This window comes from Oncorhynchus clarkii, chromosome 14 (genome assembly GCF_045791955.1).
Source record: "Oncorhynchus clarkii lewisi isolate Uvic-CL-2024 chromosome 14, UVic_Ocla_1.0, whole genome shotgun sequence".
NCBI lineage: Eukaryota > Metazoa > Chordata > Actinopteri > Salmoniformes > Salmonidae > Oncorhynchus > Oncorhynchus clarkii.
The window spans coordinates 6653940-6680000 of record NC_092160.1 but is presented as its reverse complement, the minus strand read 5'-3'; the positions used below and the strand labels follow the sequence as shown (position 1 = coordinate 6680000).

The following is a 26061-nucleotide window of genomic DNA, read 5'->3' as shown; positions in this document are numbered from 1 at the left end:
CTCAGGATGCTTTACTGTTGGCTTGACACAGGGCTGATGGTAGCGCTCACCTTGTCTTCTCCGGACAAGCTTTTTTCCGGATGCACCAAACAATCGGAAAGGGGATTCATCAGACAAAATTACTTTACCCCAGTCCTCAGCAGTCCAATCCCTGTACCTTTTGCATAATATCAGTCTGTCCCTGATGTTTTTCCAGAAGAGTAGTGGCTTCTTGGCTGCCCTTCTTGACACCAGGCCATCCTCCAAAAGTCTTCGCCTCACTGTGTGTGCAGATGCATGACATTCTTGGGCGCCCTGAAGCCTTCTTCACAACAATTGAACCGCTCTCCTTGAAGTTATTGATGGTCCGATAAATGGTTGATTTGGGTATATTCTTACTGCCAGCAATATCCTTGCCTGTGAAGCCCTTTTTGTGCAAAGAAATGATGACGGCACGTGTTTCCTTGCAGGTAACCTTGATTGACAGAGGAAGAACAATGATTCCAAGCACCACCCTCCTTTTGAAGCTACCAGTCTGTTATTCAAACTCAATCAGCATGACAGAGTGATCTCCAGCCTTGTCCTCGTCAGCACTCACACCTGTGTTAATGAGAGAATCACTGACATGATGTCAGCTGGTCCTTTTGCGGCTGGGCTGAAATGCAGTGGAAATGTTTTTTTTGGGGATTCAGTTCATTTGCATGGCAAAGAGGGACTTTGCAATTAATTGCAATTCATCTGATCACTCTTAATAACATTCTGAAGTATATGCAAATTGCCGTCATACAAACTGAGGCAGCAGACGTTGTGAAAATTAATATTTGTGTCATTCTCAAAACATTTGGCCACGACTGTAGTGTCCAAAATGTCTTTCAAGCTGTCAGGCATTCCTTTGGCAGCAAGAGCCTCTCAGTGGATGCTGCAGTGTACCCAAGTGGCATCGGGAGGAACTGCTTGCACGCGCGTTACCACTCCACTGTCTCCCTGTCATGGCTTTTTGCACCATCAGTACAGATACCAACACATCTTGACCACCCAAGTCCTTTTGATGTCACAAATCTGTCCAGTACTTAAAAAATATCCTCTTCTGTTGTCCAGGTTTCCAGTGGTTTGCAAAAGAGGATGTCTTCCATAATATAATTGACCCCTCATAAACGTAAAGGACATACTGTATATCAGGAGCTGTGCCAGGCCCTCCTCGACTGTTGACTCATCCTGTTGTAACGCACAGAATTCTCTAGCTTGTATGCGAAGCAGTAATTGTTTCAAAACATCTCCTGCCATGTCACTGATGCATCATGAAACAGTGTTGAGTTTTTTGGGGCCTTTTCCCCCAGCATTGTCCCAGCCATATCCGCGGCAGCAGGAATAATTAAGTCCTTCACAATAGTATGAGGCTTACCTGTCCTAGCCACTCGGTAGCCCATATAAGACTCTTCTAGCCCTGCCTTATTAATGGTATCTGTTGATTTTATACGTGTCTTACTACTCGAAAGTCGTCTTAATTCTCACTCAAAAAACTCCTATGGCTTATTTTTCAAATTGCCATGTTTTGTTACTTAATGTCTGCGCGAGAGTGAAGGTTTCATTGAGTTGTGAGATAGTACTTTTGCACAAAAAACACACTGTGGCTGAGGAAAGGCACTACTCCCAATATAAGTGAACCCCAAATCAATCATGTTCTCATCATATTTGCGCCTCTTCGATGGTCCAACATCCCTGTCTGTTGTTCGGTGGTTTCCCGGGTAAGGGGGCTGTAGCGCTTCGGCATCAGATTCACAACTGTCAGTGTCCATGCTAGCTGGGCTAACAGCAAATGTAGAATTACTGATGCTAGCATTGGATGTGCTCGTGGAAGCAGAACAGCTTGTGTCGTCGACAGGTGCAGGTGTCGTACTGCTGGTCTGGTAGTACTACCAGTAGAGATGGTATGTGTCTCTATGGACGCGGGCCTTACTTTTTTTTTACATTAATCAATTTCCGAGTAAACGGAAAGAGCAGCAGCTACGTTTGTCTACATACGGACCGTTAGTGGAATTCCCACCAGAGAGTACTGGATGTTAATTATTTGCCTATGCTACCTGTATTTGACATTGTGTTGTTATTTCGCTGAACACTAGATTGTTTCATTTAAAAAAATAATTAAACTCACCCAAATGTATAGCCCAGTTGGAAAATATAAATGGACTGTTTGAAAATTAGATTATTTATTTATTTTTTAAATAAAAAAATAATAATGTGAATCACAATTTTATTTGGCGTACCCCCGACATTGCGCGTACCCGTACCCCAGTTTGGGAATACCTGCCTTAGAGGATCTGTAGTGTGTGGGTGCGTCAGTGAAGGCTGCTGAGGGGAGGACGGCTCACAATAATGTCTGAAATGGAGTCAATGGAATGGTACTAACTGTCACGCCCTGATCTGTTTCTTGTGATTGTCTCCCCCCCCTCCCCCAGATGTCGCTTATTTTCCCCAGTGTATTTATCCCTGTGTTTCCTGTCTCTCTGTGCCAGTTCGTCTTGTATGTTTTCAAGTCAACCAGCGTTTTTCCCGTGCTCCTGCTTTCTATTTCTCTTTTGCTAGTCTTCCCGGTTTTGACCCTTACCTGTTTTCTGGACTCCGTACCCGCCTGCCTGACCATTCTGCCTGCCCTGACCTCGAGCCTCTCTACCACTCTGTACCTCCTGGACTCTGAACGTGGTTTTGACCTTTTTGCCTGTCCTGTCTCTTGCCTACCCCTTTTGGATTATTAATAAAAACCAAAGACTCAAATCATCTGCCTCCCCTGTCTGCATCTGGCTCTCGCCTTGTGCCTCGATACTAACGTGGTTTCCATGTGGTTGATATCATTCTATTGACTCCCTTCCAGGTATTACTATGAGCTGCCCTCCCCTCAGCAGCCTCCACTGGTGTGCGCATGTACATGCAGCATGCATGTGTGTGTACCTGCAGTGCATAGATGCATTACCTTGCTGCAGGGCATGATCCAGTAGGCAATAGCCAGGAAGGGCAGTCCCACGGTGACCCCTAGCACAGTCCAACACTTGACCCCGATGGACTGCTGCCTCAGACCTGACAGGTTCTCATACCAGATAGTCAGCAGCTGCTGCTGGCAGTTAGGGTGCGCCACAAACTATACACACAGACAGACAGAGAGCGAGAGAGCGAGAGAGAGAGAGAGAGAGAGAGAGAGAGAGAGAGAGAGAGAGAGAGAGAGAGAGAGAGAGAGAGAGAGAGAGAGAGAGAGAGAGAGAGAGAGAGAGAGACACAGAGAGTGAGAGAGAGATGAAAACACTTACAAACCGGTTACAGGTTACAGCAGTGTACAAACGCACTGTAAAAAAACTATTCTGGAAGTGCTCTCTAAATGGACCTGCTCTCCCTGTCAGCTATTCTCCCTCTGTCTCATCGAGGAACAGTCTGTATTTAAATAGAGGTTGTCTTCAGTCTCAATCCACCGTGGACAGACTGAAAAATGGAGGGAGAGGGACAAATTGAGGGAATGATATTTGTGAGTGATATCCATTTGTGTGTGTGTGTTAGGGGTTTATGTGTGTGTCCATCTAAAAGCCCACAGGATCACGTGTGTCTGTGATTTTCACTGTGTGTGCGACGTGCGTGTGTGTGTGCATGTGTGCAATTAAACAATCCCAACTCCCCCTGAGACACCTGTAGATAACGGGGTCCCCATTGTCCAGCATCCACCCCCCGGTCTGTGCATGTGTGTGTGATTTCCAGATTTCCAGTGTTTGTGTGTGTGTGTGTGTTCCCTCAACAGGTCACTCAAATCAGCACAGACGATCTACTGGCATTCAAGGATCATTCATGACTATGACACACACATACACACAAAAACACAAACACGAGCTCCATATGCTTGGAAGCGCAAGCACATGCACACACACTCAAACACAAACTCAGACCTACACTACGACTTCAACCAAGCAACAAACAATTGAAATGAAACAGTGTCCCTCGTTCCTCCACCCCCTTGGTGATTGCAATAATCTTCATTGACCCATCATGGGAACCCTGTCACTAGTTTGTATGTCAATATGTCTAAGTCTTTGTGCATCTGTCTGAGAGTGCCCATGCTGTGTGTGTGTGTGTGTGTGTGTGTGTGTGTGTGTGTGTGAGAGAGTGCGTGCGTGCGCGCGCGTGGGTGGTTGCCTGCCTAAGCGAACGTGCGTGCGCGTGTGTATGTTTCCCCCACTGAGTTTACACAATAGCATTCAAGGCCACCTGGTTGTCATAGCAACTCATCCTCCCCCTCATCTGGCAGGTTGATTAACACACTCAGCTGTGGTCACGCTCCCTGGTTTGGGAAAACATCCCAGGCTCTACACTTTACCGTTTCCCTGGAAGCTCACAAGCAGGATGGACGTTTCACTATTTAGTTGTAGCCCTGAACTAGCTCACCTGACTCACCTAGTCAGGTGCGGGATGATTAGTTGACAAGTTGAATGAGGTGTGTTGGCGCTGGAATAGAACAGCGGGGGGTCCCCGAGGAGAGGTTTGAGAACCACTGCTCAATGAGTTGAGACAGATTTTTTGTTGTCCGGGGCTACAACAAGAATATGTGCTGTTTGGGCTACTCGAGGACCGGAGTTGTGAACCACTGCCTTAGATGACATGCGAGGTAGTATGAACCGTATGGTACTATGTCTCACAATGTTTACATATAGGATGTACAACCACAAGGTCAGAGAAACTTATTGACCTTTTTTGTTGTTGAAATGTGCTTGTGTGAGTGCCTGTGTGTCTCTGTGAGTCCCGGGTGATGTAGGGAGAGGGGACTTGGTTTGACATTTAGCTGAAACACCTCTGGTATTCTGACACTGATACTTGTCTGATATTTACAAATGCTACCAGGTATCGGGGACACACGCGCACAGAAATGTGTATCACTGCATCGCCACTACAATACTACATCACTGATCCAATGTTTTCCCTGTGAGATGTTCCAGGTTGAACATAAATCAACATTTCCCGCTCCGAATACACCTGTTAACAAACACACACATGGGGTCAAATGCTACATGAACAATCAAAGATATCAGATAGAAAGGATGACATGTAAACTAAACCATAAAAAACATGATAATATATATATATATATGGTCATTTACAGCAGTGTCAAGTAATGCGATCAGGTTGTGGTCCTGGTTTGGGGGGGGTCTCACCTTCTTGACCTCGTATTTGATGGCCAGTTTGACGCGTTCGAGGCAGGGGCGGTTGTTGTCACTGGGCGGGGCATTGTCCACGTCTCCGTTCAAGATGGCCTCCACCTCCTCTGTGTCTCTGCACTGGTCCAACACCCCCACTACAAAGTCCTTACACTGCATGGACAACTTCCTGTAGTCATTCTATATATATATATATATATATATATATATATATATATATATATATAGGGAGAGAGAGAGAGCAAGGAGACAGTGAATGAGAAAGAGAGGCAGAGAAAAAGGGGAGAGATAAGGAGAGGGTGAAGGAGAGGACACAGAAGAGGAAGATGTGAGGAAGAAAAGGTGGGGAAAGAGAGAGAGGAGGATGGTAGAATGTTCCTGTGCAGCTAGTGTTTGTATAATGACTTGATTAGGCGAATTGTTGGAAGCTCCCCACTGCCGTCAATTCAACGTCTAATCCACGTTGGTTCAACGTAATTGTATTGATGTGAAAACAATGTTGATTCCTCCAGTGTGTGTCCAATGGGACAGGGGCAGCTCTGGAGCCAAATTCACACAGCTTTCATCTCCGACACCACACTCCCCCTCTCTCATCTCTTTATTCACACTTTACGTCTCCCTCGCTCAAACCTGCATTTCTTCCTTTCTCATTCTTCCTTTTCTCTACCTCCTTCATCCATTCACCCCTCCCTTCTCCTTCTCCCATCCTTCCATACTCCCTCCTCCATCTCTGCTCAACCATAGGTCTTCAGGCCAGTGCCCGAGGCCCCTCAGATGCAGTTACACACACAAACACTCATTAACAAACAAACGACCACACACACAAGCACACGTGTAACACACAAGCAGAGATCCCTCATTGTCTTTCATGCATTCGCGCAAGAGCATACAAAATCTGCCAACCCATCCCTCCTGGACCAGTCAGAGTGGTTTGTAGAGCCAATTGTCCACAGAGACTAAAGTCTAATTGTTTATGCATAGCTGCACAGTGTTCAAACAAACGAGTACAGCTCAGTGATAACATGCTTTCTGGGACAGTTTCCCTCAGCCCTTGCAGTTATAAGATGTCCCTGACAGGCTTCCTCTGCTACGTGATCACCACTTCATACCAAGTGCGTTAATATAAGCTCCCTCTTCCCTTGCTTCTCTTCAGGACAAAAACACTCCATGGTTCCATTTTTCTTCGTTCACTTCTATGCCACCCTTAAAGGGGCAATCAGTAGTTGCTACATTCCTTTTTTGGACTTAATAAATGAATGATATGTACCCGTTGATTCTTGAACTTGTCGTACCCCGTCATCAAAATGTTGATGTCATGGACAGTCAATCCTTGCATCCATAGCTCTGTGTATGAATTTGAGAGTGATTGAATTTCTCCAGCCCCATCAATCAGGTTTTTACTGAACCAGGGGTGGGGGGGACGCTTTCTTACTCTTGCTACTGCTGATTGCCGCTCTAAGGAATTTTGGTTGCCTCGAACATGACTATTTCCTTTGACTCAGGGATCGTCATTCTATGATGGCGTGGCTAGCCGTGTTTGAAAACAGAACATTGTAATGAGGTTCTAGAGGACACATGATAATTATTCCACCCTGCAGGCATTATTCACATGCTGATGATACCACCGTACTAATTGATGGAAATTCCACCATTATACAGAGCCACACTAATGACTGACAGCGAGAGGGGAGGGGGGGTGGTGTGACAGTGAGACAAAGAGGGAGAAGAGATGGTACATTCATACTTTCTGAAGTGACATTTTGCAATGTGCCAATGAGAATGACTGATCACTCACTCTAGGCCAATGGAATTGAGAGTATTTAGGCCCTCAGGGGACAATAAGAAAAAAGTATGTGTTAGGAATCCATGAATGAGCACACACACACACACACACGGGTATACTTAATGAAAGAGGCAGAAAAAAAGATGAAGGGGTAGGGAAAAAGTTGTTGAGAAAGGGTGGACAGAAAGAAACCCGAAAAGGAGAGCTGGAAGGAGATGGAAGGAGATGGAAAATTCTGAAAGATTTAGAGAGAAGAAATGGAAGAACTAGTGAGGCGAAAAGAGAGAGGAAGAGAAAGAGATGAAGAGAGAGATGGGTGAGGAGAGAGAGAGAGAGAGAGAGGGATATCTCGTGACCCTGCTCTGCTGATTGTGACTCTGTGGCGCTTCCCTCTCCAGCTGTGATTAGACACAGGTGCTCCTCACCAGCCAATTTCACACGTCTGAGCAGTTGTGTGTGTGGACGTGTTTAACTATTCTTGTGGGGACCAGAAGTCAGGACATTTTGTTAGTCCCCACGAGGTCAAATGGTATTTCTAGGGGGTTTAGGGTTAAGGTTAGAATTCATGTTAGAATTACGTTAAGGGTTAGGAGCTAGGGTTAGTTTTAGGGTTAAGAGCTAGGGTTAGTTTTAGGATTAGGTTTCGGGTTAGGGATAAGATTAGAGATATGGAAAATAGGATTTTGAACGAGACTGAATTGTGTGTCCTCACAAAGTTTGTTTTACAAGACTGAGAGAGAAAGAGAGAGAGAGAGAGAGAGAGAGAGAGAGAGAGAGAGAGAGAGAGAGAGAGAGAAAGAGAAAGAGAAAGAGAAAGAGAAAGAGTGCGTGTGTGTGTGCATGTGTGTATGGGTGTGTATGTGTGTGTATGTGTGTGTGGTGTTACTGTATATTAAGGAAGTATTTGGAGTTCCTCTGTCGGTCAGTAAGTTAGTCCATTGGCTCCCATAACAATTCTTAGATGTTAACTATAGCCTCTCCACCAATGGATGTACACTGAGTGTATAAAACATTAAGAACACCTGCTCATTCCATGACATAGACTGACTAGGTGAATCCAGGTGAAAGCTATGATCCTTTATTGATGTAATTTGTTAAAATCCACTTCAATCAGTGTAGATGAAGAGGAGAAAAGGTTCAACATTGTAAATGTTTTTCTAATATTTCGTTGCACCCGCTTTTTGCCCTCAGATCAGCCTCAATTCGCTGGGGCAAGGACTCCACAAGGTGTCAAAAGCGTTCCACACGGATGCTGGCCCATGATGACTCCAATGCTTTTCACAGTTGTGTCAAGTTGGCTGGATGTTCATTGGGGCGGTGGACCATTCTTGATTCACGCGGGAAAGTGTTGAGCGTGACAAATCCATCAGCGTTGCAGTTCTTGGCACAAACCGGTGCGCCTGGCACCTACTACCATACCCCGCTCAAAACCACTTAAATATCTTATCTTACCCATTCACCCTCTGAATGGCACACATGTTTCAATTGTCTCAAGGCTTAAAAATGTTCTTTAACCTGTCTCCTCCCCTTTATCTACACTGATTGAAGTGGATTTAAAAAAGTGACATCAATAAGGGATCATAGCTTTCACCTGGATTAACCTGGTCAGTCTACAGTGCCTTGCAAAATTATTCACACCCCTTGGCATTTCCCCTCTTTCGTTGCATTACAACCTGTAATTTAAATGGATTTTTATTTGGATTTCATGTAATGGACATCCACAAAATAGTCCAAATTGTTGAAGTGAAACTAAAAAAATCACTTGTTTAAAAAAATTCAACAACAAAAAAATGGAAAAGTTGTGCGCCCATATGTATTCACCCCCTTTGCTATGAAGCCCCTAAATAAGATCTGGTGCAACCAATTACCTCCAGAAGTCACATAATGAGCTAAATAAAGTTCACCTCTGTGCAATCTAAGTGTCACGTGATCTGTCACCTGTTCTGAAAGGCCCCAGAGTCTGCAACACCACTAAGCAAGGGGCACCACCAAGCAAGTGGCACCATGAAGACCAATGAGCTCTCCAAACAGGTCAGGGACAAAGTTGTGGAGAAGTACAGATCAGGGTTGGGTTATAAAAAAATATCTGAAACTTTGAACATCCCACGGAGCACCATTAAATCCATTATCAAAAAATAGAAAGAATATGGCACCACAACAAACCTGCCAAGAGAGGGCCGCCCACCAAAACTCACGGACCAGGCAAAGAGGGCATTAATCAGAGAGGCAACAAAGAGACCAAAGATAACCTTGAATGAGCTGCACAGCGGAGATTGGAGTATCTGTCCACAGGACCACTTTAAGCCGTACACACCACAGAGCAGGGCTTTATGGAAGAGGGACCAGATAAAAGTCATTGCTTAAAGAAAAAATAAGCAAACACGTTTGGTGTTCGCCAAAAGGCATGTGGAAGACTCCCCAAGCAAATGGAAGAAAGTACTCTGGTCAGATGAGACTAAAACTGAGCTTTTTGGTCATCAAGGAAAACACTATGTCTGGTGCAAACCCAACACCTCCCATCACCCCGAGAACACCATCCCCACAGTGAATCATGGTGGTGGCAGCATCATGCTGTGAGGATGTTTTAATTGGCAAGGACTGGGAAACTGGTCAGAATTTAAGGAATAATGGATGGCGCTAAATACAGGGAAATTCTTGAGGGAAACCGTCCCAGTCTCAAAGAGATTTGAGACTGGGGCGGAGGTTCAACGTCCAGCAGGACAATGACCCTAAATCACTGCTAAAGCAACACTAGAGTGGTTTAAGGGCAAACATTTAAATGTCTTGGAAGGGCCTAGTCAAAGCCCAGATCTCAATCCAATTGAGAATCTGTGGTATGACTGAAAGATTGCTGTACACCAGCAGAACCCATCCAACCTGAAGGAGCTGGAGCAGTTTTGCCTTGAAGAATGGGCAGAAATCCCAGTGGCTAGATGTGCCAAACTTATAGAGATATACCCCAAGAGACTTGCAACTGTAATTTCTGCAAAAGGTGGCTCTACAAACTATTGACTTTTGGGGAGGGGGATAGTTATGCACGCTCAAGTTCTGTTTTTTTTGTCTAATTTCTTGTTTGTTTTGCAATTAAAAACTATTCTGCATCTTCAATTGCATCTTCAATTGATTAAAAATCTATTTTAATTACAGGTTATAAGGCAACAAAATAGGCAAAATGCCAAGGGGGTGAATACTTTCGCAAGTCACTGTATGTCATGGCGTTCTTTATGTTTTGAACACTCAGTGTTTATGTCAACGCTTAAAACTCGGAGCACACTGTGTGCTGTCCCCCATCACTTGAACCCACTGGGACAATAGTACATGTGGCACCGTGTCAACATAACCCTGGGCAACAGGTCTAATCCTGCACTTAACCATGTAAAGATTGCAGAGGGCAGCTGCATTAAAACAACAATAATACTGATTACGCCCACAGGGACTTTCTCCAATGAGATCAGCACGTCCCTTCCTTTCGGATAAGTGGACTACATAAGGAAAGAGTGTTCGAGAACCGACTGCGTCTGAGCCAGTCAGAACATATGCATTCTTACCTCAGAGAGTGGAGAGAGAGGGAAAGAGATTGAAAGGGAGGGGGGGAGAGGGAGAGAGAGGGAGAGAGAGGGAAAGAGATTGAAAGGGAGGGAGGGAGAGGGAGAGATAGATAGAGGAGAGAGACATAGAAGGTGATAATGAGTGTGTAATGAAAGAGATGGAGGGTAATAGAACTAAGCCTCCCGGGCCACTACTTCTCATTTACACATCTAGGAAGCAGGCAGACAGACAGACACCTGAGCAGACACAGCTGCAGTCATGACAAATACCAACCCACGCACCCTTCTGGACTGCACCCCTCTATTCACTTTACCCCGCCGTCTAAATGCCAAAGTGTTCCCCTTTGCCTTCCTTCCTTCCTAGAGCTCCTGGGCTTGAATTTTACTCCTGTCGTTGTGGCTGTATACCCCACACTGCAGCATGAAACTTCTACTTTCAACACACAGACCCAGCTGTGTGCTGTTAACACGTTAACGTGTGTATTAGTGTATGTGTGTATTTGTGCATTTTGAATTTTTATTTAACCTTTGTTTAATTAGGCAAGTCAGTTAGGAACAAATTCTTATTTGCAATGACGTCCTACCCTGGCCAAACCCTAACCCGTGACGACGATGGGCCAATTATGCGTCGCCCTATGGGACTCCCGATCACGGCGGTTTGGGATACAGCCTGGAATCAAACCAGGGTCTGTAGTGACACCTCTAGCACTGAGATGCAGTGCCTTAGACTGCTGCACCACTCGGGAGCCCATGTACAGTAGTATGTGTGTATAGCACGTGTAGGACTAGTGAGACAGCAAAGTAGAGAGAGCAGCCTCAGTCCTGAGCCAAAGCTGCTACGACTCCTAGCAGAGACGTATCAAACATAGCAGATGAGGGAGCAGAAAATGCCCACGTGCAAATACATGGTCTCTCTCTCTCTCTCTCTCTCTCTCTCTCTCTCTCTCTCTCTCTCTCTCTCTCTCTCTCTCTCTCTCTCTCTCTCTCTCTCTCTCTCTCTCTCTCTCTCTCTCTCTCTCTCTCTGTCTCTCTCTGTCTCTCTCTGTCTCTCTCTGTCCTGAGGCTTCGTTGGGTTGGTAGTGGTTAGAACTGAGCCTCTGGACCTCAGTAGACTCTTTTCTGTGGTCACCTTTTGGCATTTGAGGGCTTTGGAATGGGAGGAGTGGGGGTAACTTGTTTCTAAATTATCATGCAATTTGGTGGCTCTTTTTTGGATATTAATCAAAAGAGGGAATTGGTCTAATTCTGCTCTGCTTGCGTTGTTTGGAGTTTCTATCTGTACTCTGATGATGCTCTTCGGCTCTCTCTCGGTCTCTCAATCTCTCTCGGTCTCACACTCTCTCTCGGTCTCACACTCTCTCTCGGGCTCTCCAGTTCTCGGTATCTCACTCTCGGTCTCTCGGCCAGTTAAACTCACCTTCAACTCAGTCTCTATGTTAACCAGTCTGGCCAGTTAAGCTCACCTTAAATTTACTATGTACTGTATCGGTAACTGACAAAATAATGGAAACACTTTAGTAAATACAAAGTGTATTGAAAGCAGGTGCTCCTACACAGGTATGATTTCTGAGTTAATTAAGCAATTAACATCCCATCATGCTTTGAGTCATGTATAAAAATGCTGGGCAGGCCATTATTTTGGCTACCATGGCTATGACTCCATAGGATGACAATGCCGCCATCCACAGAGCACGAGTGGTCACTGAATGGTATGCTGAGCATGAAAATGATGTAAACCATACGTCATGGCTGTCTCAGTCACCAGATTTGAACCCAAATGAACATTTATGGGATATTCGGGAGCGTAATCTGCGACAGCTCTTTCCACCACCATCAACAAAACACCAATTGATGCAATTCCTTGTTGAAGAATGGAGTCGCATCCCTCCAATAGAGTTCCAGACACTTGTAGAATCTATGCCAAGGTGCATTGAAGCTGTTCAGACTCGTGGTGGCCCAACACCCTATTAAGACACTTTATGTTGGTGTTTCCATTATTTTGGCAGTTACCTGGATGTTAGCCAGTCTGGCCAGTTAAACTCACCTTAAACTCAGTCTCTATGTTAGCCAGTCTGGCCAGTTCGTTGCTGAGCTCCAGGGCGGTGAGGACAGGGTCTTCACTGCTCAGGGACAGGTAGGCAGCACTGGCCAGCCCTTTATAAGCATTCATCCTGGAGCGGGAGTGGCTGAACGAGTCTCTCTTCTGCTTCTCTACACACTCATTGCACTTACAGAAGTAGTCATGAGGCCTCTCGATGCGGGCCCCCTTGGTGAGCAGAATATGCACAATCTCATACTCCTGACAGTGTGCTGCTAGGATGACTGGGGTGACGTCGTGGGAAAAGCGTGTCCCGTCTTCATCGTAAGCGTAAAAATCATCATCCCGTAGCTCCTGTTCGAGGGGACTCTGGGTGAGCCGCAGCCCTTGGCTGAACGCCGGGTTCGCCAATATGGCTTCCACGATACGCACATACCCTTTAGAGATAGCCAATAAGAGCCCGTCGCCCACTCTGGCTAGCCCATCCATCTTTAGCAACAGCTCAGTCACTTCCAGGTGTTCATTGCCCACCGCCAGCTGCAATGCATTCTGGCCCATGTAGTCCACACAGTTGAAGTTGAGGGTCTTGGACTCCTCCAGCATCTTACGGACCACGGGGATGTTGCCGTACTCGGCAGCGTCAAGGAAACCCTCTTCCTCCGGCGTCAGGGCCGAGCCACGCTCGTTAAACATGTAAGCTGGGCCTCGCACAGCCTGGCGACGCCCCTTCTCCCTCAGCGTGGTGTGTCTCCGCTGCATTGCTTCCACTCTAGAAGAGGGGGGAGAGGGAGGGTGACAGGGAGAGAGAAAACGGTTATTAAGCAAGGGTTAAACCAATGTAAAATGACACACACACACACAAACACAAACACTCAAATAATGCGGCACTGAATCACACAATCCCAAATACTGCATGACATCTAGCTGTCTCTTACACCATCAGTTCATATTTTTTTCCATAACTGTGTATTGACAGTATGTCTGCCCTGAGCTGTAAATGTACACATTGCTTGCCACTCAGAGGAACTGAATGGGTCAATCGGAATCTCTTGAAACCAACACAGTGTGCGGCAGGCGCCTCAGACAAAAGCCTCCAATATACGGTTACCTCAAAAACAAACTGTTCAGCTCTTCAAATCACATGTTAGACACAGAAAGAGCACCCGAACGCTGAAGCAAAACACTCGGTGCTCAACTGCTCTCTGTGTGGAGGAAAATCTATGGACACGTTCATTTTCAAATGAATGGAAAAGAGAAACCATTCGAGAGGTAGAAAAATCGGTAGGGAGCCAGAGAGGGAGGGGGATGGAGCAAGAGAAAGAGAGAGATAGGAGGGAGAAGAGGCGGTAAAGTTTCTGCAGTGAAAAGGATGAAATGTACAACAACTGCATACAATATGCCATCAACAACTAGGGTAACAGGCTTATTACTCTTTTAGCATTTTGTCCTAGAATTTAGTCTTCATGGAAGGGCTAGATCAAAACTTTGTTTGAGAAATAGAGGTGGTTCCAAAACACAGTCCACTAACCCCTAGTGTAGATGTCTGCATCGGTGCGTAAGAACTGTTTTATCATTATTTTAATTGCGGTTTTATTCATCAAGAATCTGTCTGATTTAAGCTAGAGACTTCCTGGTTTTTGCAAGGGCTGTTCTAAGTCCACACTATCGGCCTTCCGCATCTGTGATGGAAGGCGGCTGAGGTACAGTGCTGTCTATCAGACCAGGAGTAATCCCAAAAACCGTCCTTCTCACAAAAACGTCTGCAAAGTCTGAATGGTTTGAGCTACACAACTAATATGATCCCACTATGGCAAGTTGAGACTCTCACCAACAACAAAGTGTCCATTTTGCTCTATGAAGCTTCACAGAACCAGGGTTACACATGTAACTGTTTTGCTTTTGTCCCTGATGCTTTTCCTATATCTCTCAGATGCATTACAGACACCTAAAACCATATTTCCTTTTGATTTATTTTTTACTTTTACAGTAAGGACAAATTCAAATGTTTCATCAGATAATAATTTGTTTATTTTTTGGGATACCTACAGCGGTCCTAAAACTCTAAATCAAATAGCTAAATATTCCATCTTATGGCCATATTAAAACAATTCCATTTGTTAGCTCAGTATATATTGCCATCTACAGGCTTTGATTTTTAGGGGCTAAACAAAGCCATCACAGGATCAAAACGGAGGAGTGTCGGGAGAATTGGAGAACGGGTGAAAATGGGAACCTATTCACGTGGGACTGAGAAGATGACGAGAGCTCACTCATGCAACGCTGTGTGTGTGTGTGAGTGAGTAAGTGTTCATTCGGGTTCTCTTTTTGTTCAGATTTTGTCTAGTCATTTTGACTAAAATATCATTAAGTCTTAGTCACAGTTTTGTCATTTGAATAATGATTTAGTCTTGGCAAAATGACAAAAACAGTGGGCCATTTTAGTCACATTACATTTCTATCATTAACCCATAGTAAACATAAATCACTGACTTCCATGTGCACAAACATACACAGCCTTGTCCTACCAACATGTTTTTCTGCTTAACATCCAGTTTCTCCTCCCAACAGCAGAGAAATTACAAACACGTATAAGAACATACAACACTTTTCCGGCAATGTAAATTCCTAATTCAGCCTATATCGATATTGCACATTACAGAACAAACAGACACACACAAGCAGAGAGAGAGAGAGAGTAGCACAATCACCAGATAGTGCAGCAAAGTTTTGACCAAGCATAATGGGTTGCACCTCCGCCACTAGGTTGCGTCACTGCCATTGTTCAATGGTCCCCTGACGGCGCAGCCAAATTGGTGCACAAACGTACAAGGGGAGCTAATGACTCTTTCGCCCAGTGTTATAGTCGAGTCAATAAACCGGAAGTTCGAATCGAGTCCCAAGTCCCTTGTGCTCGAGTCCTGGTCCAAGTGCTCAAGTCTGAGTCACTGGGTGGACATGTACTCAAAAAGAAAGTGATTGACCCAGTCAGATATAGCGTGGTGGCAAGAGCCATTTTGTCCAGAAATTGTTTGCTATTCATTTTACTTTCTTTATTTGCGACCAAATACTTGCATATAAGCTACTGGTTATGTTACCAGGGCCGCACTCAGTTGTAGAAATTCAATGAATTTATCAAGGGTTGAGTGAGACTACAAATTCAAAAAGAGCCGGAGCATTGCTTGCTCGCCCGGGACTCCTGTGCCAGGTGTGGTGTACCATTCCCGCTGCTGAACAGAACTGCGCATCTGTGCCGCTATTGTCACTATTTTTGTTGAAGAAATGAACAAGGGTCTGTGTTTGTGCATGTTTATTGTGTTTGTGTGTGATTTTACGGTCCCAAAGCACAGTAGTTTATGGGTATCGACTTAAATTTACAGTTGATCAGAGCTGTGTGTGGTAGACTGGAAATCAATGGAATATAGCCAAAAAAGAGAACCGAGCAAAAGCCCTTATGACACAAACCTGAGCTTCAGCACAATGTCAACACATTAGAATTACAATTGATAGAACTGACATTCTCATTCAAATCAATGTTCCATTCTAATTATATGGCAGGCGCTGCTCAGTCGACCGTCCAGGTAAAATAGGACTTTGAGATCACTTCAAAACCGGCCACTAGGGGCAACGGTGAGCGCTATTACCATCAAGTAGTCGTGGAGTTTGCTAGGGTGTGGACGGGGATGGCGGATGGACGTAAACCACGGGCTCCGGCTCTGAGGGTCGAATGTTTAATCCCAGTGCTAGGTACTTGTTTTTAATTGTTTTGTTTTAAAACTATCCCAAACCTTAACCCCCACCTTAACCATTCATAATTAATGCCTAAACTTAACCATAGAATTGTTTTTGTTTTAACCCCATGCCAAACCTTACCCCATAACCAATGAATGCCTAAAGTGTAGTGAGACTGTGAGAGCTTATTGCAGAGCGATTGAATGAGTAAGCTGTGAAGAAGGTCGATGGGAGATGCCCTGATTGTTTTTTTAAAGGATTCCTAGTCCTCTCTCTGCTGTGGTGGCACACACACACACACACACACACACACACACACACACAGACACACACACACACACACACACACACACACACACACACACACACACACACACACACACACAATTGCCAGCAGCTACCATCATGGGCTGTGAGAGCCACTTAGATCAGTATACACAGTGTATTTTTATGTCTGTCATGTCCCTCAGCTCAGGGTGGAAAAGAGAAACCATTAACTTCACAACCACTGAGTCCCACAAACACACACCCAAAATTGATTTCCATTCAAAATCCTATTTTCCCTAACCCCTAATGCTAGGCCTTACCGTAATCCTAACCCTAACTCCTAAACCTAATCCTATTTTCCCTAACCCCTAATGCTAGGCCTTACCGTAATCCTAACCCTAACTCCTAAACCTAATCCTATTTTCCCTAACCCCTAATGCTAGGCCTTACCGTAATCCTAACCCTAACTCCTAAACCTAATCCTATTTTCCCTAACCCCTAATGCTAGGCTTTACCGTAATCCTAACCCTAACTCCTAAACCTAATTCTAACCCTAACCAAAATTGGAACACTAAACCTACCCCTAAGGTTAAAATATCATTTGTCCTTGTTGGGACGTGGGAAATGTCCCCACGAGGGAGAATTGTACTTGTTTTACTGTCCTTGTGGGGACTTTTGTAATTTCCAGTACCCCCCTTAAACTCACAGGAACAACTATGGCTACTACTACTACTACCACCAGGGTTGGGTAGGTTACTTTCTGAATGTCATCTTTTACAGTTACTAATTACCTGTCCACAATTGTAATCAGTAACGTAATTTTTGGATTACCCAAATTTAGTAACGTAATCTGATTACTCTCCGTTACTTTTTTGATTACTTTCCCCTTTAATGACAACTTTTCACATTAGGGTTGTTATTTAAGCATTTAGTGATGTCTTACACAATTTTAGTAAAATGTTCTAATTTAATGTCTATTGACTATTTAGTGACAAGAAAAAACAGAAATTGCTTCTCTGTAATGTATTTAAGGAGGATTCCTGAGATGACTAATACAAGAAATTATGGACAATCATTTTAAGTGATCTATATAACCCCCTTTGTAGTTTTCTGATCATATTGGAACTCCTTGTTATACAGTGCATTCGGAAAGTTCAGGCCCCTTAACTTTTTCAACATTTTCTGACATTACAGCCTTTTTCTAAAATTCATTAAACATATTTTTTCCTCATCAATCTACGCACAATACCCCATAGTGATAAAGCAAAACCAGGTTTTTAGATTTGTTTTGTCCCGAAGCCACTCCTGCGTTGTCTTGGCTGTGTGCTTAGGGTCGTTGTCCTGTTGGAAGGTGAACCTTCACCCCAGTTTGAGGTCCTGAGCGCTCAGGAGCAGGTTTTCATCAAGGCACTCTCTGAACTTTGCTCCGTTCATCTGTCCCTCAATCCTGTCTAGTCTCCCAGTCCCTGCCGCTGAAAAACATCCCCACAGCATGAAGCTGCCGCCATCATGCTTCACCGTAGGGATGGTGCCAGGTTTCCTCCAGATGTGACGCTTGGCATTCAGGCCAAAGAGGTCAAACTTGGTTTCATCAGACCAGAGAATCTTGTTTCTCATGGGTTGAGAGTCCTTTAGGTGCCTTTTGGCAAACTCCAAGCGACCTGTCATGTGCCTTTTACTGAGGAGTGGCTTGCGCCTTGCCGCTCTAACATAAAGCCCTGATTGGTGGAGTGCTGCAGAGGTGGTTGTCCTTCTGGAAGGTTCTCCCATCTCCACAGAGGATCTCTGGAGCTCTGTTAGAGTGATCCTATGGTTCTTCTTCAACTCTCTGACCAAGTGAACATTGGATTCTTGGTCACCTCCCTGACAAGGTCCCTTCTCCCCCGATTGCTCAGTTTGGCCGGGCTGCCAGTTCTAGGAAGAGTCTTGGTCATTCCAAACTTCTTTCATTCATAAATGATGGGGGCCAATGTGTACTTGGAGATATTAAATCCTGCAGAAATGTTTTGGTACCCTTCCCCAGATCTGTGCCTCGACACAATCCTGTCTCGTAGCTCTAATAACAATTCCTTCGACCTCATGGCTTGGTTTTTGCACTGACATGCACTGTTAACTGTGGGACCTTACATAGACAGGTGTGTGCCCTTCCAATTTTTTGTAAAAATGTTAAAAAATATATATATATTTAACCTTTTATTTAACTAGGCAAGTCAGTTAAGAACAAATTATTACTTACAATAACAGCCTACCGGGGAATAGTGGGTTAACTGCCTTGTTCAGGGGCAGAATGACAGATTTTTACCTTGTCAGCACTGGGATTCAATCAAACCTTTCGGTTACTGGCCCAATGCTTTAACCACTAGGTTACCAAATCATGTCCAATCAATTGAATTTACCACAGGTGGACTCCAATCAAGTTGTAGAAACATCTCAAGAACGAGCAATGGAAACGGAAACAGAATGCACCTGAGCTCATTTCCATGTCTCATATGAAAGGGTCTGATTACTTATGAAAATAGGATTGTTCTGGGTTTTTTTATTATTATTTTTAATACTGTTTTCACTTTGTCATTATGGGGTATTGTGTGTAGACTGATGAGGGGAAAACATTTATTTAATACATTTTAGAATAAAGCTGTAACGTAACACAATGTGGAAAAAGGGAAGGGGTCTGAATACTTTCTGAATATACTGTATGTTGCTCTGGTTGTCTTTGTTAAATAACATCTGTAAATATTTTAAATAGACGCTCAAGAACCTATGGAATGATATTCATAGTCATCTTATTTTTCTGTTGATCAATGCGCAAACTCCCATGATTCTATTTGACAAAACCACTATCACCTACAGGAATTGCTGCTCTGGCAGACATCATGTGCCCTTTCCAAATAGCATATATTTTTGTTATTACTTATAAACTTGATACTTTTTATTAGTTCCAATAGGCCTCAAGTGTTGTTGGATGGTTACTTGGACAGTCGCTGAGGCTGTATTTGTCTGTTATCGTTGAAAACACGTAATTTCGTATGCAGCAGGTTTAGTTACTTATCTAGCTAGCATTGCTAATGTTAGCACCAAAGATACAAGCTGAGAGACAAGGATTATTTAATGATTTGTCTGTACATTTTGTAAGAAATGTTGTTCTTCTAACAGGCCTTCTGTCACGCCCTGACCTTAGTTATCTTTGTTTTCTTTAATATTTTGGTTAGGTCAGGGTGTGACAAGGGTGGTTGGTTTAGTTTTTGTATTGTCTAGGTGTTTTTTTGTCCTGTCTAGGGTTTTTGTATATCTATGGGTTTTTTGAATGTCTAGGTATATGTAGGTCTATGGTGGCCTGAATTGGTTCCCAATCAGAGGCAGCTGTTTATCGTTGTCTCTGATTGGGGATCCTATTTAGGTTGCCATTTTCCATTTTGGTTTTGTGGGTTATTGTCTATGTGTAGTTGCATGTCAGCACTCGTGGTTTTAGCGGCAAGTTCATTTAGTTAGTTTGGTTAAGTGTTCTTCGTTTTAATAAAAGAAGAATGTATTCATCTCATGCTGCGCCTTGGTCTCATCATTATGACGAACGTGACACCTACGTGTTGTTTGGACTTTTGTGTAAGACAGTCTCAAAGATGAAAGTCAGCTGTAATTATTGTAAACATTTATTTTGGCTGTAGCATTCGGGCTAGCTAGCATGCTAACTAAATACAGCAATTGTGTGTTATTGTTAGCGTAGCTAGTAAGCATCTAAATTCAAATTATTTGTTAGTGTATTGCAGTTGATTGGTGACAATCAAGTGAACATAACTTATCACATGCTATTTGGACTGTTGTTTAAGACAGTTGCTTAGATGAAAGTTGGCTGTTATTGTAGCAAACACTTTGGGCTAGCTACATACAGTAACTCTTATGTTTAGCATAGGTAGTGTAGTTAGCATCTAAATTCTAATACATTTTGAGTGTATTGCAGTTGATTGGTGACAATGACATAAACATATATTCAGCATAACAGTCATGCAATCATTATAATACATTTACAACCCAAAAGTAGTGTGAAATGCACTCATAATTTATGACATGAACAAACATAAAAACGCAACATGCAATAATTTCAAGGGTTTTACTAAGTTAGTTTATTTAAGGAAATAAGTCAATTGAAATAAATTCATTATATCCTAATCTATGGATTTTACATGACTGGGAATAAAGATATGCATCTGTTGGTCACAGATACCTTTATTAATTAGGGCTGTTGATCAGAAAACCAGTCAGTATCTTGTGACCATCATTTGCCTCATGCAGTGCGTCACAGAGTTGATCAGGCTCTTGATTGTGTGTGGAATGTTGTCCCACTCCACTTCAATGGCTGTGCGATGTTGCTGGATATTGGTGGGAACTGGAAAACGCTGTCATACACATTGATCCAGAGCATCCCAAACATGCTCAATGAGAGATGTCTGGTGAGTATGCAGGCCATGGAAGAACAGGGACATTTTCAGCTTTCAGGAATTGTGTACAGATCCTTAAGACATGCGGCCGTGCATTATCATGCTGAAACATAAGGTGAAGACGGCGGATGAATGGCATGACAATGGGCCTCAGGGTCTCGTCACCGTATCTCTGTGCCTCCATATTGCCGTTGATAAAATGCAATTGTGTTCATTGTCCGTAGGTTATGGCTGCCCATACCATAACTCCACCGCCACCATGGAGCACTCTAATTCCCTAAAACGACGTCGGAGGTGGCTTATGGTAGAGAAATTAACAAAATTCTGACAACAGCTCTGGTGGACATTCCTGCAGTCAGCATGCCAATTGCACTCTCCCTCAAAACTTGATGCTTGCTTCTTCTCGTCAAAGACAAGGCTTTCAAGCTTAATGCTACTGTATCATAGAGCAGATAGAGACCGGAGTGATCAAATACAGACACTGCAGGCCGTTTGGAATATATCCTATTATATTTCCAACTGTAATACCACTGGTTTAGAACATTTTCTAGAGGCTATATGTTATACTTTGTTGTGGCAGCCTTTCTACCTGGGTAATACAGTGGATGACGTCACATGTCCACGTCTGTCCAATAGGCTTATTTGTCAAACTTCTCATTTGCATACGGAATATTGACTCAGCACCGCACGCACGGCCCTGCCTCGGTTCCTCTCGCCGCCATCCCTTAACTTATCGGTCTCTCCGGTGTCAATCAAGACTCTCTCAAATCAAGAACAAGCAGCACAAACACGCTGCAACGGTAGAATCCGTTAACCGCCAAGCGGTGTCATGGGCCCGAATTAGGGTGTGTATATTTTAGCTGGATCTGACTGATGGGTTGTATGTATTTTATTTATTTATTATTTATTTATTTAGGGTTTGGAGTAACACGAGACGAATTCCTTTAAACGAGGATGGAATCCCCCTACTCAGTCTTCAAAGACGAGACACACTCAACTATATTTCCACTGAGAATACAACATTACATTGAAAAACATAAAGATAAAAGTAGCCTAATAGAATGACAGAAAAAATGCACAGTTAAAGACAATTAACTAGAGAATTAAGCTATTATCTGACATCATCAGCCATATGGTCACTGTACCTGTTGAGGTCCAGCAGGAAACCCCATTAGCCCATACATCCCCATTGCGCGTGTACAGTATCTCTTGAGTAGAATATTATGTCTGCGCACCCCTATATTTAATCAAACAATATGGCACATCTGTATCCACTCATTCATTGTATGGGATTAGTATTTTGCGTAGCCTATAGGCTACATAGACTACACCACCCACATTATTAATTTGACTCAATTATTCTGTAACAACTAATTGTGTTTCCTCATATTTGAATAAGGTATAGCCTAACCGTGTCATAATTAATTAAAGGGTAGACTCACGGTGGCTGGGTCTCACTGCTGTCTCGCTGGGGCTCTAGGAGCTGATTAGTGCAGTGGTAATACTCTCGGTCCTGTCCGCGGGGGAGTTGCTGTCCAAGGTCCTGAAACGTTGCCGAGGTGGTGTCTCCGTCTCTGCGCTTTGGAGAGAGGGCATCGCGCCCGTTGTCCGCCGCAGCTGTTAAGCGCGCATTCTGTCTCTGGCGGAACTGAGAGCCCGTCTTCGTCAGTCGCTGGGTTAACTTTGGCAGGGTACAGCGCGGGGAGTCCCCGGGTTTGCAGCGCTCTGGAGACGGGTGGAGGCAGTCCTGGGGTAACGGGGCTGGGTCTTGAAGCACCGGGGGACTGGAGGAGAGGTCTGGCGGCAGTGGAGGAGAGGGGGTTCCGGGGAGCCCGGGTGGAGATGGGGAGGGAGAGCACCGGAGCTCTGCTAGCTCGGCGCTGTCGCTTCCTTCGTCAGACATCGGGAGAAATCGTGAGCAGCATAAGTTAGAGTTAATATTTAGCTATAGCGACAAAATACTGCATCTGAGATAATAAACAATATATAACACGTCAGGGCAGGTTCAGCAAGTTGAAGGCACAATTTTATATTTATCACCAGCACGGGTCGGGACCGATGGCACCAGTGTTTCGAAAAGCAACTCTCACCCACACACAAGCCGGAAGCCTGGCACACACACTCTGCGCACGCAACTATCCTATTTAACATGCTGGCTTGGAAAATAATTAAGCCCTCAGATCGATAAAGTCGTTAGTGCTTAGGTTGAAATAATAAAACCGACAAGCATACAGCTAGGGAGCTCAGCTCTTGAATATAAACAGACCAAATGCAATAGTTTACATAAAATTCTATATTCCTAATTAAATTTAGACTGAATTAGAGCATAGTCCTATAGGAGGTAATTTAAAGGTGAAGCATGCAGAATGCAATTCTAATTAGACAACTGGCTATCTATAGGCCTACCTTTGGGTAAGGTATCTTTGGTTATGTGAAGCTGTGATTTACATATTTAAATCCTTGGTGGTTTTGAAGTAAGATCTTGCCCAGTTAAAAACTGACAGAATGAAACGGTTGCCTTGCCTTTCATCGTCTGTTTGCTATGAAAAGAGAGTCCCTTCTTTCACTGTGGGAAGCTCATGTGAACGAGGTCGGGATCGCCCCTTTGTGAAGACCTACTTGAAATGTATTTTGTAAAGAGGTGTTGTATCACCTGTTATTAAATAAACGCACCTGCTGTTGTGGCTGTCTTATCCACTGGTAGACGTCACTCAGTTGTGTATGGGTCTACTTGAAATAGCGAATAGACATGTGCCCCCGTCATTCCCACAAAAACTAATTAAGTCATACATGAAGTTGTACACTAAGGTTTTATTACGGTTTTCATGAGTACCCTAATTATTGTGAGTCTTGTTTAAACAGTTTGTGTGTGTGTGTGTGTGCATGTGTGGGTGGTCCAGGACAGGATATTTGACATGCAAGACTGGTGGCTGAAGAGCTGCAGGTGGAGTCCCCTAATTAGACACAGACCAGTTAGTCAAGTGTACCGAGGTCTCCCTGACCCCTGCCGACAGCACACACACTAACACTGATACACTCAGAGTTGGGTAGGTTACTTTCTAAATGTAATCCATTACAGTTACTAGTTATCTGTCAAATTGTAATCAGTAATGTAACTTTTGGATTACCTAAACTCAGTAATGTAATCGGATTACCGTACATTACTTTTAGATTACTTTCCCGAGGCTCCCGAGTGGCACAGCGCTCTAACGCACTGCATCTCAGTGCTAGAGGCGTCACTACAGACCCTGGTTAAATTCCTGGCTGTATTTCAACTGGCTGTGGTTGGGAGTCCCATAGGGCGGAGCCTGCAGTGTTGCCAACTTAGCGATTTTCAAAAAAGCGGCTAGTGACAAATCTAGCAACTTTTTCTGGTGTTATTGGGGACTTTTGGAAACTGACGTGAAAGCATGTATTGTTCTTACTCTTCTCAACAAGCAGCGGATGCTGCCGTGGGCCCCACCCCCATCCCAAAGCACTCACAGGTGGCCCAGTCCTCGCGTAGCAGTTCCTCCCAGCTGCAGTCAGAGCAGGAGATGTTCACCCCTCCACGTCCAGACTACAAATGAATTGCGCATGCGGGAAGCCGCTGCTGGCTGATCCCACGCTGGCTTACATTAAAAAAACACAATTTTACCATAATTTTCTCACATTGCCATTGCCAGTTTTTCTATTGTCTCTTTTTGGTCCATTTAGATTGTTAATGTAGATTGTATACAATAAAGTATTAAAAATGTTAATGTTTTACTGTGACTTGTTGTAGGTTCCTAAGTGGACCATAAGGTTAAAAACCAAACCAAATTAAGAAAACTAAACTAAAAAGCAGAAATAAAATATTAAAAAAACTAAAGTAAGTTTACAGTCAGATCAAACAACCATGAACCATAGGCTCTCTCTCTCTCAGTTCCCTCAACTAATGTTAGCCAAAGCGATAATATTGAAAAGGAAGGAGTATCAGACCACTGCAAATCTACCAAGACCTGGCCGTCCCTCTAAACTTTCAGCTCATACAAGGAGAAGACTGATCAGAGATGCAGCCAAGAGGCCCATGATCACTCTGGATGAACTGCAGAGATCTACAGCTGAGGTGGGAGACTCTGTCCATAGGACAACAATCAGTTGTATATTGCACAAATCTGGCCTTTATGGAAGAGTGGCAAGAAGAAAGCCATTTCTTAAAGATATCCATAAAAAGTGTTGTTTAAAGTTTGCCACAGCCACCTGGGAGACACACCAAACATGTGGAAGAAGGTGCTCTGGTCAGATGAAACCAAAATTGAACTTTTTGGCAACAATGCAAAACGTTATGTTTGGCGTAAAAGCAACACAGCTGAACACACCATCCCCACTGTCAAACATGGTGGTGGCAGCATCATGGTTTGGGCCTGCTTTTCTTCAGCATGGACAGGGAAGATGGTTGAAACTGATGGGAAGATGGATGGAGCCAAATACAGGACCATTCTGGAAGAAAACCTGATGGAGTCTGCAAAAGACCTGAGACTGGGACGGAGATTTGTCTTCCAACAAGACAATGATCCAAAACATAAAGCAAAATCTACAATGGAATAGTTCAAAAATAAACATATCCAGGTGTTAGAATGGCCAAGTCAAAGTCCAGACCTGAATCCAATCGAGAATCTGTGGAAAGAACTGAAAACTGCTGTTCACAAATGCTCTCCATCCAACCTCACTGAGCTCGAGCTGTTTTGCAAGGAGGAATGGGAAAAAATGTCAGTCTCTCGATGTGCAAAACTGATAGAGACATACCCCAAGCGACTTACAGCTGTAATCGCAGCAATAGGTGGCGCTACAAAGTATTAACTTAAGGGGGCTGAATAATTTTGCACGCCCAATTTTTCAGTTTTTGATTTGTTAAAAAAGTTTGAAATATCCAATAAATGTCGTTCCACTTCATGATTGTGTCCCACTTGTTGTTGATTCTTCACAAAAAAATAAAGTTTTTTATCTTTATGTTTGAAGCCTGAAATGTGGCAAAAGGTCACAAAGTTCAAGGGGGCCGAATACTTTCGCAAGGCACTGTAAGTGTATGTAAACTTCCGACTTCAACTGTATAAGATCCCACACTGACAGTGCATGT

At 43.9% G+C, this 26061-nt stretch overlaps 1 protein-coding gene across 1 annotated transcript in view; it reads right to left on the bottom strand.

Annotated features, from left to right (window-relative positions):
- Positions 1-23032, bottom strand: part of LOC139365934 (short transient receptor potential channel 7-like) — a 56422-nt gene extending 33390 nt beyond the window's left edge. Inside the window, exons 1-4 of the mRNA XM_071102993.1 lie at positions 22406-23032; positions 12541-13303; positions 5163-5345; positions 2948-3112 (exon numbers count right to left, since the gene is read on the bottom strand). Coding sequence (XP_070959094.1) covers positions 2948-3112; positions 5163-5345; positions 12541-13303; positions 22406-22866 — 1572 coding nt within the window. The 5' untranslated portion in view covers positions 22867-23032. The remainder of the gene's footprint in view (positions 1-2947; positions 3113-5162; positions 5346-12540; positions 13304-22405) is intronic.
- Between the last annotated feature and the right edge of the window lie 3029 nt (positions 23033-26061).